The following is a 16,062-nucleotide window of genomic DNA, read 5'->3' as shown; positions in this document are numbered from 1 at the left end:
ATGCTCATAATTTATTCGTCAGACACATATTTTCACCACTAATCTAGAAAACTTACAAATTTATTCTCTTTATCAAGATACTTAACAAATTATTTGTGAATAATGGTACATCTTTATTAATCTCTAATATAAGAAATTCCAATATTTAGGGTTTATCTAAACCTTTACGACTACAAAATATTTTGCATTTATCTCAAATTACCAAAAATCTATTAAATGTTCCACATTTTATCGCTAATAATAATGTTTAGGGATGACAATGAGTACCCTATCGGTTGGATAGTGAAGTACCCATCCCCTAACCAGTTTTTTATTTAATACCCGACTCTGATCCGACCCCGACGAGTATCACTATTTCTATTCACATTCCCGATTGGTCGAGTACTCTATCCCGACGAGCACTCCATTACTCAATTAAATATTTATAAATTGTAGATTTAAGACGAAGAAAAATAACTTTAAAAATGTTTAAAAGATAAAGAGACATAATATACACTCTTACTTATTTACTTGTAGAGGATGAAGAAGATAATAATTATATTGTTACTATAGTTGAAAGAAAAAATGTTAAGATGAAGGTTGAATGTTGAAGGAAAAAAGTCAGTAGATATTGAAGAAAAAGAATGAAAAGAAAAAATAAGTTTTTCTAATAAAAGAAAAATTGAAGATGAAGAGTAACGAGAAAGAAATTACTTTGGAATTATTAAAAAATTAAAGTTGAGGTGAAGTGTAGATAAGAAAAAATAAATAAATAATGTATTTATTATATTGTTTATAATGATGTATCGTGTGGAAAGTCACATTAATATGAATAAAAAATATTTTTTTTTAATATTAATATTGTCAGTTATTAGGTTTGAGTTTCGCATGCTCTTGTCCCCGAACCTGACTATCGAGTACCCATAGATATCAAGTACACGGGTACATATCGTCATTCCTAATAACATCTTTTATAGTTTGATCATTCATCTTAGATGATCAAAGATAAAGACCGTACTAAGAAGATAGAGGTTCTTCTGGACACTCTTATAAATAACTTGTATCACCTATCCCACCAAAACAAACATTTATAGGCTCTCGATCTTCAACATCAACCTGACATAATAAGTTGGGGGCATCTTTCGACCGTTTTTAATTATCTGTGTTGGACAATAAAACTCTTAGTTCACATTTACAACTAAATTTATTATTATTATTATTTTGAGAACGCTGTGTTCTGTTTTTTTTTCGGAATGTGACTAATCCCCGCAGGTTAAGTACATAACTCACAAATCTACCAACCAATTGAACTAAACAAACAGAACTTGTAGTCTGACGGGCTCGAACCCAAAACCTCTCAAAGAGGCTGAAGTATCCAACTCTTTTTGCCTCTAAGCTAAAAGAGAGGATTAAAAATACACTTAACCAGGCAAGCATAACTTGTCCCGCTTAACAGACTCAAATTTAAGATCTTAGAGAGACTGAGAATATCTAGCGCTTATTACCACTTATTACCTCTTAGCTAGAAAGCCTATATACATATAGGCTAGAAATATAGGCTAGAAAGAGGGGTTGAACCTCTTACCTAAAATTATAAATGACACTAATTATGACTTCTTAGGATGTATTCATCCATTATGATTCATACCAAGGATTCTCCCAGACAAAAAAATATGAAATTTAATATTTTCTTGAAATTTGAGAGGAGATTTTCGATTTACACGATTTTGATCGATCTTGGAAGAAGATGGATTGATAAAAAAACATATAAAGGATGGATTTGATACATCAATCATCGGAAAGAACAATATATTAGATTATTTATATTTTTGATATATATTTAATTTAATTTTTATTATAAATTTGATTATTTGTATTTTAATATATATATATATATATATATATATATATATATATATATATATATTATATTTACATTTCAATTATTAATTTATATAGTTTTTTTATAAGAAAATCAATAAATCAATTATTAATTATTTCTAATTTTTTAGAAAAGACATTATTCTTTATCTCCATAACAATATATTTAAATTGTTTTCCCAAAAAAAACATATATTTAAATTATCATTTTTCATAAATATTACTCAATACAATATTTTTATTATTAGTAGTCTAGTCTAACTTTTTCATTGTGTTATTTATTCACGACAAAATTTATTATGAATATTCTTGTTAGCTTTTTTATTGTATTATATCTCCACAAAATATTTTTTATTAGTAGTAGTCTAGTCTAACTTTTTTTATTATGTTATATTTTCACAACAAAAATTTATTGTAAGTACTAATCTAAATTTTTCATTGTGTTGTATTTTCTGAACTAATATTTATGAATAATTTTGTCTAACTTTTTCATCGTGATATCTTTTCACAATAATTTTTTTTATCAACTTTGTCAGTCTTTTATTAGGAGTAGTTTTGTCAACTTGTCATTGTGTTGTATTTTCATAATAGTTTTTTTTTTATCATTAATAATTTAGTCACACTTTTTCAATGTTTTGTCTCTTTAAATAATGAATATTTTTGTTTCTTAAAGTGCTTTGAAATTCTTCAATTGAGTGACTTTTAGTGTATATTCCAATTTTGACATAGAACCAAATTTTGCTCACACATGGGGATTCGCCTCCATGTACTCGCATGAGTGATTGACCATCAATCATAATGTTTCTTCAAACTTGCTTCACATCCCTTCTAGTTCTAGTGAAGACTCTTGTATTTCACTCAGCCCAAATATGGTAGACAATAATAGAAAAACAACACGCTATAGTAAATTAGAAGCGATTTTCCCGTGCTTCTAGTAATGATATACTTCCTTGATTTTGTGCCAATCATGGAGAAAATTAGAAATACCCATGGACTTGACAAAATTCCTCATAAAATGAAAGTAAAAGGGAAACAAACGAAAAGATGATCCATAGTTCTTTTTCTTCCCCCACATAGTAAACATTTTGTATCTGGGATTACGATATGTCTATTTATTCGATCCCTCGTAGCGAGCCTTTGACGAAATAACCGCTAAAACAGCACTTGATGTCTAAGAACAATCTTGGGAGACCACACTAGATGAAACTAATCAGTTGGTTTCCCTCTCTCTCTTATAATATTCCAAGAAAGACTTGTATTAAGCTTTCCATCAATCTCCACTATCCATCTATGCACATAAAATATGTCATATAAAAATAGGCTATTAATTTTATCTGCTCCTTCCAGATTACTTCCCAACAACGTGTTCCACGGAACACGCCTTCCTTGACTTCATTCACATTGGCTTCATCCATCTATATAATCTCTTCGAATTCTTGTCCCGCTGAATTCCATCTTTTTGAGGATAGGCTTCCCTTCAACCATGGATCATGCCAAAACAACGTACTTCTATCATAAACAAATCAAACCTCAATCATTTTCCCAATATTCCTTTTGTAGCTTAAGAATTTTCGTTAGCGACCAAGCCATACCCTTTTTAATCTTGCAAGTCTAAATGCGGCTTTCATGTTTCATAAATCTAGAATGAACCCACCGTACCCAAAATGAATTACTTTTCTTCGCTAACGCCAAAAAATGCCAGAAAGTTGTTCCATTCCACACAATTTTTTAAACCCAACCCTCCTTCCTAATTCAGTTTGCAAACGTCCTCCCACTTGAATTTCTTTCCACCATGACCTTTAGTATCACATATGAAATCTCGCATAATACGATGACCGATCTTTCATCGCCATATTTGGGATAACTATTTGTTGTCCCCATAGCCCTATGATTCCCATGATAACCCTTTGAACAAGCTCAATACGTTCCCGCATACGAAAGTTTCTTAGTAGCCCATCCCATAAATTAATTTTTAACTTTTTCCATGAGCAGCCTACAATGAGACACTTGAACCTACTTGGACGAGAGAGGAACACCGAGATATTAAAATGAGAGATTTCCTTCCTTAATTTGCAGAATTCTAAAATTTTCTTCCTTTGTATCATCCTTCACACCTTCGTAAAATGTCAAACTTTTATCCACATTAATGAATAGACATGTAACACTGAAAAATATAGTTAATGCTTCTTTAATGGTGTCAGTGGAATTCACATGAATTCACATCAGCATGTGTCAAAATAAAAAAGTCACTAGAAAAGAAAATATGTACTGTTTTCTTTCCTGCATTGTGGATGGTGGATATATGGACGAGTCTTCAATAACATTTTAAAAATGCAACAAAAACTCTCCATGATAATAACAAACTTGTATGAAGAGAGGGAGTCCCCTTGTTTTATACAATTTTCTCCTTTGAAGAACCCACCAAGTATACCATTAATACTAATGGTATAATAGGGAGTAGAAACACATTACTTTACCCAATTGATAAAGATTACAGAAAAATCGGAAACAATTAGGAATTCATTGATAGTACTCCATTTAACAAAATCGAAGTTTTTTAGGTGAAATGTTCTTCTTACCGTAACCGTTTAAAAGACCATACATGAGAAGAATGTTGTGTGATATAGATCGAACAAGTATGAAAGTTGGCTGCCAATGATTAACAATTTTAAGAATAAAACATTTAAAACATTTGGAAATGATTTTCGAAATAATGTTGTAAATGACCTTACAAAATAATATGGGACGAAAGTCTTGGATCTTCTCTGGAATAAAGTTTGTAGGGATAAGATTCAGAATAGTGACATTGCACTACTTCAATATTCTGCAGTTCTTAATGAATTTCATAACCCCATCATAAATATTTTGACCCACCACAACTCAATTTTCCTTAAAAAACGTTGCATTAAACCATCAGGGCTAAGACTTTTGTCCTCGTTCATACTGAAAACAACATTCTTAATCTCAGCTAGGGCTGCAAATGAGTCGAGCCGAGCTCAAACTAGCTTGAGCTCGAATTAGTATTTATTAACTCGATTCGAACTTGAGCTCGAACGAGTTTATAAATTTGTGCTCGAACTCGACTCGACTATTTACCTACAATCTCGACTCGACTCGAAAAGTTTGAACAAAAATTAAATTTTCAAACTCAAGCTTGAGCTCGAACTCGAGCTCAAACTCGAACCAAATTTATTTGCAAAATTAAAATATCAAACTTTCATACATATTTATAAACATTTAAAACATGATATTTCAAAATTAAAATATAAAACAATCATAACTATTCAAAATTTCAAAACATGATAATCCAAAACAATAAATCACCATTACTAATCAAAATTCTAAAACGTAAAATTCAAAAATCAAAGTACAAAACTATATAAATTGTTTGAACATTCAATATATTAATCTTTTTTAACTCATGTTCTTAAATCATAACACACCGTACAACCACCTGTATTCAATAATATGAAATGTTTAATCTTAAAAATAATTAATATAAAAAATAAATGTTAAAACAAATAATTAAATTTTAACTTACTTTAAGAAGTAGATATCGGTAACAAAATTTATTAGTCTTTTCTTTCTAAAAAAGTGAGAAATTAATTAAACAGGTGATTAATTTTTTTTTTTTATATATTATTAATCTTACAAATTATTTTTTCTCTTCATATTATATATAATAAATATATTAACCTTTTTTTATTTCTTTAAATATTATACATAATATACTTTTATTATATAAAATATATTAACATATTTTTTTTTTATCTCTTTCAATACTATATATAATATAAACTTTTATTATATATTAACTATTTTTATTCATAATGTATTATATATTATAATATACTAATTATTATATTCATAATATTTATTTTATTATATATAATATAATATTTTTTTAAGAGGTCCAAGTAATTATATTCATTAATGAAATATAGAGTTTGATTCCTTGTCTTTCCCTTCCTAATTGCCCTTCTATTTTTTTTTTCTTTGCTCTTTTCCTTAAGTTAACTGACTTAGTTCCCATAGAACTTCCTAAATTAATTTTTTGCCCAGAAGTGTAATCAACATTAGTATTTCTAGTACCATCCTTTACTGCCCCCTACGGAATAAGAAAAAACAATAAAGTAAGCAAACAAACATGTTTGTCTATATATACTTTTAGTTATTTTGGTGTTTTTTAATTTATTTAATACTTATTAATGGTTATTATTTTATTTTTTAGATAGAAAATTCAAACAAGGGAAGCAATTACTCTAATTATGGTGATTATAATCTTATTCAAATACAATATACTGATGTAGTCTTAGTCTAACTAATGAAATCAGAATTGAATCGTCGTCAAGTTTTCATCAGTCACAACAAATTTAGATGGAAGAAATTATTAATGATGGAGTAATAAGATCTAATACACTTTATAATTTAAGTGAAACTTGTGTATTTAATTCAAACCCGAAGCTGAAAAGCAATAAAAGTGGTAGTGATTATAATGCAGATGACTCAGATTCAATACAATGATGTTGAAGAAGAGAATTTGCATACAAGTGACCCAACAAATATGGATGAACATATTCCTAATGTTCCATGGTTTACAATAGAGGAGATTCTCAACAATAATGTCATGAATAATTTAAGTAATTTTCCTAAATTTAACCTGTTTAGTGATGATGTTTGAAGGTCAATATTTTACAGACAAACAAACTATAATATATGCAATAAAATCAAGCCACATAAGAGAAACAAGAAATTATAATGTTTTAAAGAGTACTACAATGTTATATGAAGCAAAATGTATTGTAGTTGCACGTCCATAGAAAATTTGAGTTATAAAAAAATAAGTAATCTTATTATTTTCAAATCACTAAACATCGTACTCAACATAACTGATTGTAAGTGTTAAAAAGAAAAAAGTAAGAATATTACTAGTATTGAATATTGTTCATCTTATACATATTTTTGAGTTATTATTTATTATTTTAAATTTACATATTTAAGTAATTGAGGGTCCATATTTGAAAGTTAATAACATAGGGAGTCAAATACTAGTAATGTATAAATATCATGTTAGCTACAAATGGCTTGGGTGGCAAAACAAAAGGCAATATTAGATGTGTATGGTGATTGAACGACTTCTTATTCTAAATTTCCTAATTTTTTAAGTGCTTTGATGCATTTTAATCCAGACACGAGTACTTCGATTGAAGTTGTGGTTGATGTTACAAAACTCCACATGTCGGTGTTTAAGCGTGTATGGTGGGAATTAAACCGATAGCTGATGGGTGGCAACATGCTCGACCAATTATCAATATTAATGGTACATTCTTGAAAGGAAGGTATAACGAAAAGTTATTAATTGCAATGTGATCTGATTTCAATAACCATAATACCCATTTGCTTATGCTTTAGGCAATGAAGAAAATGTATAACGAAAAGTTATTAATTGCAATGTGATCTGATTTCAATAACCATAATACCCATTTGCTTATGCTTTAGCCAATGAAGAAATAATTGTCAACTGGTCTTGGTTTCTATGTCGCCTTCGTAGATTTATATATCAAAGAACGGGAGTGTGCATAATTTTAGACTGTCATGCCATTGAAGCAATGAAGAAAGAACAAAATGATTTTACTAGAGACATGGGTATACATTGTTTTTGTCTCTACCATGTCCGTAGTAATTTTTGTTCAGCTTATCCTAGATCACTTTTGAAGATGTTATGCTAGGTGGATGGAAATAATAGTCAAGTAAAAAAAATTGAAGATGCGATGAGACAAATCAAAGAGCTTAATCCTGATTCTGAAATTTGGTTACAAAATACTCTATTAGAGATGTGGACTATGTCTCACGATGGAGGATATCGTTATGGTCAAGCAACAACAAATATGGTCGAAAGTTTTATTGGTATCTTAAGGTCTGCTCATTTTCTTTTGATCACGTCAATGGTGGATATATATATATATATTACCGCTCTGTAAAACTTGTTGCATAAAGGCGTACTCAAACTTTGAATGGTCTTCAAAATGGGCATACTTATTGCAAAGTATCAAGAAAATTATTTGAAAATAAGGAAAGTAAGGTATCAACACACAATTATTCCATACAATGAGCAAAGTGGAATCTTTGAGGTGACTATTGCACGTTAAGAATGAATAATGGTTCTTGGAAAGGCGACAACAAACATATCGCTGACTTGTGTAAATGTTTTTGTTCTTGTGATATCACTCTCTATGTTCACATATAGTTGTTGGTTGTATAGTGTGCAATCTGAATTGGGTTCAATACATCGATACATATCACAATCTAACAATACTTTCTGAGATGTGACAATATGAAATTCACCCCATACCTAACGAATAATACTGGACGTTCCCAATAACACATGATTGTAAGAAATATAGTAATCTTATTCTCAATGAAAATTTAAAAAAGAAGAAAAACCAACGAGGTCAAAACCAGTGTATTCGAACTAAGATGGATAACTCACGAAGGACCATCATTTGTGAGAGGTGTGACCAATAAGGTCATATGAGACGTAGTTAACGATGTCCTAAATAAAATCATCAATAATTTAGAGAATAAAATAATTTTTATGAATTATTAAATTATTAAATTGTTATGGTTAAGATATTTTAAATTTATTAGTATTTATTAATTATTTATGAGAATAGTAAAATGAATATTTATTAAATTATATAATTGAAATATAAATATATATTAAAATATAAATAGTTAAATTTATAAAAAATAATAATTTAAAAAATATATAAAAATATAAATAATCAAATTTATAAAAATAATAATTCAAAATATATATAAGTTAGTTTTAGAAATTAAATAGAAACTAATTATTTAAAATTTGTTCCATAAAGAATAGTCCAGATTCATCTGATTATACATTATAATATTTATCTAAAGTGTGAAAACTGATTTTGGAAAAGAATAAGGAGTCTGATAAAATTGGTATTTAATACTTATTTAAGTGCATGAACTAAGCAGTGAGAAAGATAGAGAGAGAGAGAGTCAATGGAAGGAGGAGGAGGGGGAGTAGTGAAGCACTTATTGCTAGCGAAGTTCAAGGACAGTGTATCTGAAGATGAAATTCAGCAACTTATCAAAGGATATGCGAATCTCGTCAGTCTCATCGAGCCCATGAAGGCTTTCCACTGGTAAATCAATCAATCATTCAAACCCTAACCCATTCAGATTTATCTATATACATATTCGATCAGATTCATTTCATTTCCTCGTTTATATCTACAATCTAGATCCGCATATCTTGTTTTGTATCATCAATTGCTGGTTAGATAGATCCATTTGAGATCGCGGTTAGGTTTACTCTTGCTATGTGTGTGTGTGTTTTTTATACAGGGGAAATGATGTGAGCATTGAGAATTTGCATAATGGTTTCACCCATGTGTTTGAATCAACATTCGAGAGCACAGATGGGATTGAGAAGTACATTATCCATCCAGCTCATGTTGAGTTCTCCAACTTGTTCCTCCCTGCTTTGGAGAAAGTCATCGTTGTTGACTACAAACCGACACCCCTGGTCCATCTCTGAGACAGACAGCCTTATGTTTTGTTGATTATGAATTATTGCTAGTATTTGTTCCTTATCTTATTCTCAATAAAATATGAATAAATGAATGCATCAACTTGTTTGTGGGTTGTGTTATTGTGTATTGGTTTTGCATTAACTGAAGATGGTGGTGGTACTGATGATTCTTTAAAACATTGGAAGAACAAGATCAAAGAATTATAAATTGGTTATTATCAACTTTCATTGAATCTATTTTGTTCAAATCATTAGCCTTTAGACTGCTCTGAACAAAATGTATGTCACCCAATCCAGAACACACCTAGTTCAACTCAAAAGAAGTGCAGCAGAACAATGACATAATATTTTCGATCAATTAAATTACTTGTCGACCAGTTAGCGACAATCGGCGAGAAAGTCTTCAACCTCGACCTCCTCACTCAAACATTGGGTAGTCTTGGTCCAGAATTTGAAGTCATTGTTGTTATTGTTACAACAAGGGTATAACCTATAGGCGCTGAAGATCTCACCGGCCTCCTCCTCAGTCAAGAACAACGTCTTCAACTAGTCTTTGAAGGCGATCGATATTCCAGAGGTTAAGGGCATCAAGCCTCATGGTCCTCCTCTAATCATCAAGGTGGAAGGGATTTGGGTCAGTTTGGATCATCTCTTAGTGGGCCGACTTTTGGTAAATATTATTCAAATGGGTAGCGAAAAAATTAACGCCCAAAATGCTCAATTTCTCATAAGAAATGTTAACTCTGTAATCGGATTGACCACATTGTCATAACTTGTCGCAGATTCGACCATAATGTTTTACCCGTCACCCTTCAACATTCATTACATATTCGTCTATTATATCAGACCCAACTTGGTATCCTGATTTCACCACTAATCTAAAACTTACAAATTCATTCTCTTCATCAAGATACTTAACAAATATTGTAGATAATGGTACGTCTTTATTTATCTAATATTAGAAATTCCACAGTTTAAGGTTTATCTGTACCTTTACGACTACAAAATATTTTGCATTTATCTCAAATTATCAAAAATTTATTAAATGTTGCACATTTTACGGCTGATAATAACGTCTAGGGATGACAATGAGTACCATATTGGTCGGGTACTGAAATACACATCCACTAACCCGATTTTCATTTCAATACCCGACTTTGATACTGACACCGAAGAGTATCATTATTTCTATCTATATCCCGATTCGTCAGGTACTCGGTTTCCTACGAGTACCCTATTACCCGATTAAATATCTATAAATTGTAGATTTAAGACAAAGAAAAATAATTTAAAAGATGTTTAAAAGATAAAGAGACATAATATAGATGTTTAAAAGATAAAGAGATATAATATATACAATTACTTGTAGAGGATGTGAAGAAGATAACAGTATAGTTGAAAGAAAAATGTTAAGACGAAGATTGAATGTTGAAGAAAAAAAGTGAGTAGATATTGAAGAAATACATACTTATTATTGTTTGTAATGATGTGTCATTTGGAAGGTCACAGTAACATTAAAAAAAAATGCATTTTATTTTTAATATTAATATAATCGATTACTGAGTTTGTGTTTTGCACCTTCTCCATTCCCAAACCCGACTATTGAGTACTCATATGTATAAGTATACGGTCAAAACCTAATAATATATTTTTGAGTTTGATCGATCATATTTGATGATCATATTTGATGATCAAAGATAGTACTAAAAAACAAAAGGTTATTAGGTCAAGCTTATGGATGACTTGTATCACCTATCCCACCAAAACAAACATTTACAGATTCACGATTTTCAACATCAGCATAATATAATATATTGAATAAAAATTTATTAAAATAAATATTAATATATTTTAAAATGTAATATTAAAGTATAATGAGTTATATATATATATATATATATTTATCTGTTTTTTTATTTTATAATTAATTTATATATAATCATATTTTTATTTTATAATATTTGAAAATAATTTTTTAAATAATCAGATAAATTATAATAAAAATGAAAAAGAAAGTTTATTTTATTTATAATGAGAAAAAATGGAAAAATATTACAATTTTATATATAATTGTAATTTTATTAAATTTAAAAGTAATAAAAATATTTAATAAAATTAATATTTTTTTTAACTGATATATTAAATTATAATTTGTTAATATATATATATATATATATACTTCTTTGTTTTTTATTTTATAATTAGTTTATATATAATTATATTTTTATTTCAGGATATTTTTTTTAAATAATCAGATTAATTATGAAAAATAAAATAAAATTGTTTTACTTGTATTTATTGAGAAAAATATGAAAAACTAACACGACTTTATATATAGTATTAATTTTCTCTTTTTTATATTTTATGATGTTAGAAAATAATATTTTAAAAATAATCAGATAAATTATGATAAAGAAGATAAATATGATAAAAAAAAAGGAAAAATAATAAGTATATAATACTAATTATCTTTGTTTTATATTCTATAATGTTTGAAAGTAATCTTATAAAAATAATCATAATTCATAAATAAAAAGTAAAAATATAAATTATAATTGTAATGATGAAAAAATAAAAAAATAAAAAAATAATAGGATTTATAGTTGTAAGTTTAATTATTAAAAAAAGAAATGTTATATAACAACATTATTTCCAGCCCAGTTATATTGGGCTTATAATGGGCTGAAATAGCAGATCTGTTACCCCAAATCCCAATCGAGGAAACCTGTTCCACTCTTTTAGAAGATTGATTACAGACAGGGGTTTCATCGTTCTCTCTCTTTCTCCGATTCTCTGCTGCTTATTCCTTACGAGGTTTTGCTGCGACACTCCTCCTTACAGGTTCTTCATTCTTCGATTACTCATCGTCTTTCCATTCATTCAGTTACTTCTTCTTTCTCTATGTATTCATTTGAAATCTCTGATGAATCTTTTATTGTATACGGATATATCCCTAGCTGTGTCTGAAGAAGACTATGTCAATGTTATATTTCTTGTGGTTTAAATTGGCAGCAGCATCGATTTCCGATTACTTGTTTCTTCTACTCACCATAAATGTTTATAAGTGGATTATCTCGAGATCTGATTTTTTCTTGTATCAAACGGTTGAATTCGAGCATATGCGTAGGAATTTGTTTTGTTTTTTTGATTGATTTAGATCAGGATTCATTATTTTGCAGCTGTTTTGCTTTTGTACCGGTTAGAATGCACTTTATATTTTTCATGAATTTTAAACCTAGCTTCATTTTGAATGAAAACGAGTATTTAAACTTGTGCGTGCTGCAAAATGATTGAGATGTTTTCTTTCTGGTCATAGATTCGTAACAATCATGGCTGATGAAGAAGTTGCAATTAAAGTAGAAGGTGAAGATGTTGGAGATGTAAGTTCCTTTTAACTATCCAGTCATTTGTGATATTTATTGTTGATTCCTTGTTGTTAGACTTGGTTTGGCTTTGTTATACTTTTCAATTTTGATTCTAGTCTCCTTTACTTTATCCTTGATTTCTCTCTGGAATTACTTTATGTATTGTCTGCATGCTCATGTTGTAGATTGTTCCCTTTGATCCATCCAAGAAGAAGAAGAAGAAGAAGGTTGTGATTCAAGAACCTGAAGAGGACTCTGTGGACAAGTTGGCTGAGCAAACTGAGAGCTTATCAGGTATATCAATTACTTTATTACCAGGGTTAAGGATGGATTGAAAATACTAAGTCTGTTTTCTGATGTTATTATTTACTTGAACAATGAGACTAACGCTGCTACATGCATTAATTGCTCCACAGTTGCTGATGGCCTTGAAGCTACTTTTTCTGGATTGAAAAAGAAAAAGAAAAAACAGGTGAGTGTTATCACATAACATGATTACTGATAACCATTTTGCTAGAAGTTATATTGGAAATGATTCCGTTCATTTAATTACTTCAGGTGCAGACTGACCTTTTAACTGAGGACAAAGAAAACACAATTGATGAGGTAGATGGTAAGTCATGAGGCAGAATATTTCTTAATATGACATGGTGAAGTACTAGTTGTGCGTTTATGTTCATCAATGTAAAGGGAGCTTCTTTTTCTGTCTCAGATCACATTGGAGAGGATGAAGAAGGAGAAGGTATTGTCCTGGAAGCTCAGTTTCCATGGGAAGGAACAGACAGGGACTATGAGTATGAAGAGGTAGCAATGATGTTCTTAACATAAACTGACTTTGCAATAATTAATAATAGTGAACATCTTTGGTTTGAACTTTGACAGGAGTAGACTTTGTTATAAGAATTCTTTTTATTGCTTTTGCTCTGAACAGTTTCACAAACATGTTCAAGATTATACTTTGTGATCAAGATTCTTTTAATTTCATCAGCTTTCTTTTAGACTAGATTTAACAGTTTCATGACATATCCAATATATTACGATTGAATTGAACCATTGGTCTTCAAAATCTTACTGATTTAGGTTAGGTCTTGTCGGTTCCATTTCTGTCCGACTGTAAGGGCTTCTAGTAGATAAGTTAATTGTAGATTGGCTGGCAGGTGGCTACAACTTAGGCAGCGTATTGATCATTTTGATATTACATGATAGATAATCTGACAAAATCAACACTTTACTGCTTTTTATTACTTATCTAATAAGTTTGGTCCTCTCTTGTAGCTTCTTGGTAGAGTATTTAACATTCTGCGTGAGAACAATCCTGAGCTTGCTGGAGATAGACGCCGAACAGTCATGCGACCTCCACAGGTTCTCCGTGAAGGCACCAAGAAAACTGTGTTTGTGAACTTAATGGATCTCTGCAAGACGTATGGCTAACAAAATATCGTTTCTTATTTATTTTATGCTATTTGATAATTTGATTGTGCTTTTACACCAGGTTATAAAATATTTTATTCTAGATATTGATATGTTTTCATTAAATTAGGATTTGTACATTTTCTTCCAATTTTTTTTGGTTTTATTTAAAGTAATTAAATCTTAAGACATATTCTATTTGTTCATGCCTCAGTATGCATAGGCAGCCAGAGCATGTTATGACTTTCTTACTAGCTGAAATGGGAACTAGTGGATCTCTTGATGGACAACAAAGGCTAGTTGTCAAGGGAAGATTTGCACCAAAGAATTTTGAAGGGATCCTGAGGAGATATATCAGTAAGTACCTTGTTTCTCTATGGAATGGTCTAAATAACTCTTAACGGTATCTCTCTTGTATCAAAAAACAACCTTACAAAATGCTCAGTCTGTAAATACAAGTAAGAGAGGAGAAGAAATGATGTGCATTTCAAAAGATTACAACACTAGAACATGTCAATAATAATAGCTTCATGAGTTCTAATTGGCTTTATTTGGAACACTTTTGTTTATGGATCTGGATATGATTGAAACCCACAATAAATTTCTGAATCTTGTTTATACTAATTTTAGTTCTTTATTTCTGATTGTATGTGCTCCATTTCTTGTCAGGAATCTATATGAACTTGGACTAACGATATTTAATGTTTTGCAGATGAGTATGTCATTTGCAATGGTTGCAAAAGTCCAGACACAATTTTATCAAAAGAAAATCGTCTATTTTTCCTCCGATGTGAGAAGGTATGTATCAAAGAATTGCTATTCCCGCACTCCCATTCTTGTCTGTTATTTATTTATCTTCATCTATCTGGGATCAGGACATGGAGGAATTCATTTGCCTTACAAATTGAGAAAATCTTAGTAGTAGCTGCAAAAATGACAAAACAATTGACTTGTTGAAATCATGGTTTTAGAATTGCCTTTCTGAACAACTTGGATCTATCTATTTATATTGGTTAGGTTTTAAAACAAAATAAATGAACTACATTAAATCTCATATTCCCATTTATTTATAGAATATAAAGTGTGTTTCCCTTATTATAATGATTATAAATATTGAGAACTGACATGATATCTCTCCTCTCCCATGAATGAAGTGTGGTTCTGGGCGATCAGTGGCTCCGATCAAAGCTGGTTTCGTGGCCAGAGTTGGGCGGCGAAAGGCTGGGACGACATAAAGAATTTGATAAGCAGGTGTCTTTTGTTCTTTTCTTATGCTTTCATGGGCAGAGATTTCATAATCTGTTATCCTAGAAAAGAACACTAAGGAAAGGAGGAGGAGGTTCTACTCTTTTTCTCTCATTTTATTTTCTCTTGACATGTAACTTTTTACATATCTTATTTTTGACCTCAACTCTCTCTCTCTACCTATCATCTAGCACAATGTTGTTGGCATTTGTTTTAAAATATTCTATGGCTTGTTATCTATACTTTGAGATTGTTTATTGCTGAGCTTGCCATTTTAAACCAATTATTTCACCTTATTTCTGAGTGTATGAACCTTTATTTAATTAGTCTGTCTTATTTAATTTACTTTCATAGTTTCAGGTTTATTTTAAAAACTTAACAATGTTTGGGAAAACACAGATGGTAATTTGGGTTTGAACTAAATTTATTTGAATGTTTTTTTTGTAAGTATTTCAACTGAGATAATATTTTAATTATAAATTAATAATGTTTTTTGGTGCAAAATACTTGTTTGGATGGATAAATAAGCAAAGGAAAAAGAGGCATGCCAAAACTCCACTATGGAGAAGATAAGATTGCCACTCTCTCCTCTATAAGAACTGTTTCTGTAATCTGCCTCTG

General features: G+C 29.8%; 2 protein-coding genes across 2 annotated transcripts; both read left to right on the top strand.

Moving 5' to 3' along the window:
- The first annotated feature begins 8,845 nt into the window (after positions 1-8,845).
- LOC124921076 (stress-response A/B barrel domain-containing protein HS1-like) lies at positions 8,846-9,529 on the top strand. The gene is made up of 2 exons (XM_047461680.1): positions 8,846-9,032; positions 9,235-9,529. Exons 1-2 carry the CDS (start codon positions 8,890-8,892, stop codon positions 9,425-9,427), a joined length of 336 nt encoding a protein of 111 aa, XP_047317636.1. The 5' UTR covers positions 8,846-8,889; the 3' UTR covers positions 9,428-9,529.
- A 2,616-nt stretch (positions 9,530-12,145) lies between these two features.
- LOC124920287 (eukaryotic translation initiation factor 2 subunit beta) lies at positions 12,146-15,681 on the top strand. Its single transcript, XM_047460740.1, has 10 exons — positions 12,146-12,262; positions 12,738-12,801; positions 12,972-13,080; positions 13,203-13,258; positions 13,345-13,399; positions 13,499-13,590; positions 14,062-14,207; positions 14,411-14,553; positions 14,909-14,994; positions 15,351-15,681. The coding sequence occupies exons 2-10, from the start codon at positions 12,751-12,753 to the stop codon at positions 15,429-15,431; spliced, it is 819 nt and encodes a 272-aa protein (XP_047316696.1). The 5' UTR covers positions 12,146-12,262; positions 12,738-12,750; the 3' UTR covers positions 15,432-15,681.
- Positions 15,682-16,062: the final 381 nt, after the last annotated feature.

This window comes from Impatiens glandulifera, chromosome 1, assembly GCF_907164915.1.
Source record: "Impatiens glandulifera chromosome 1, dImpGla2.1, whole genome shotgun sequence".
In the NCBI taxonomy this organism is placed as follows: Eukaryota; Viridiplantae; Streptophyta; class Magnoliopsida; order Ericales; family Balsaminaceae; genus Impatiens; species Impatiens glandulifera.
The sequence above is the reverse complement of the archived record's forward strand: the minus strand, read 5'-3'. Positions and strand labels throughout refer to the sequence as shown.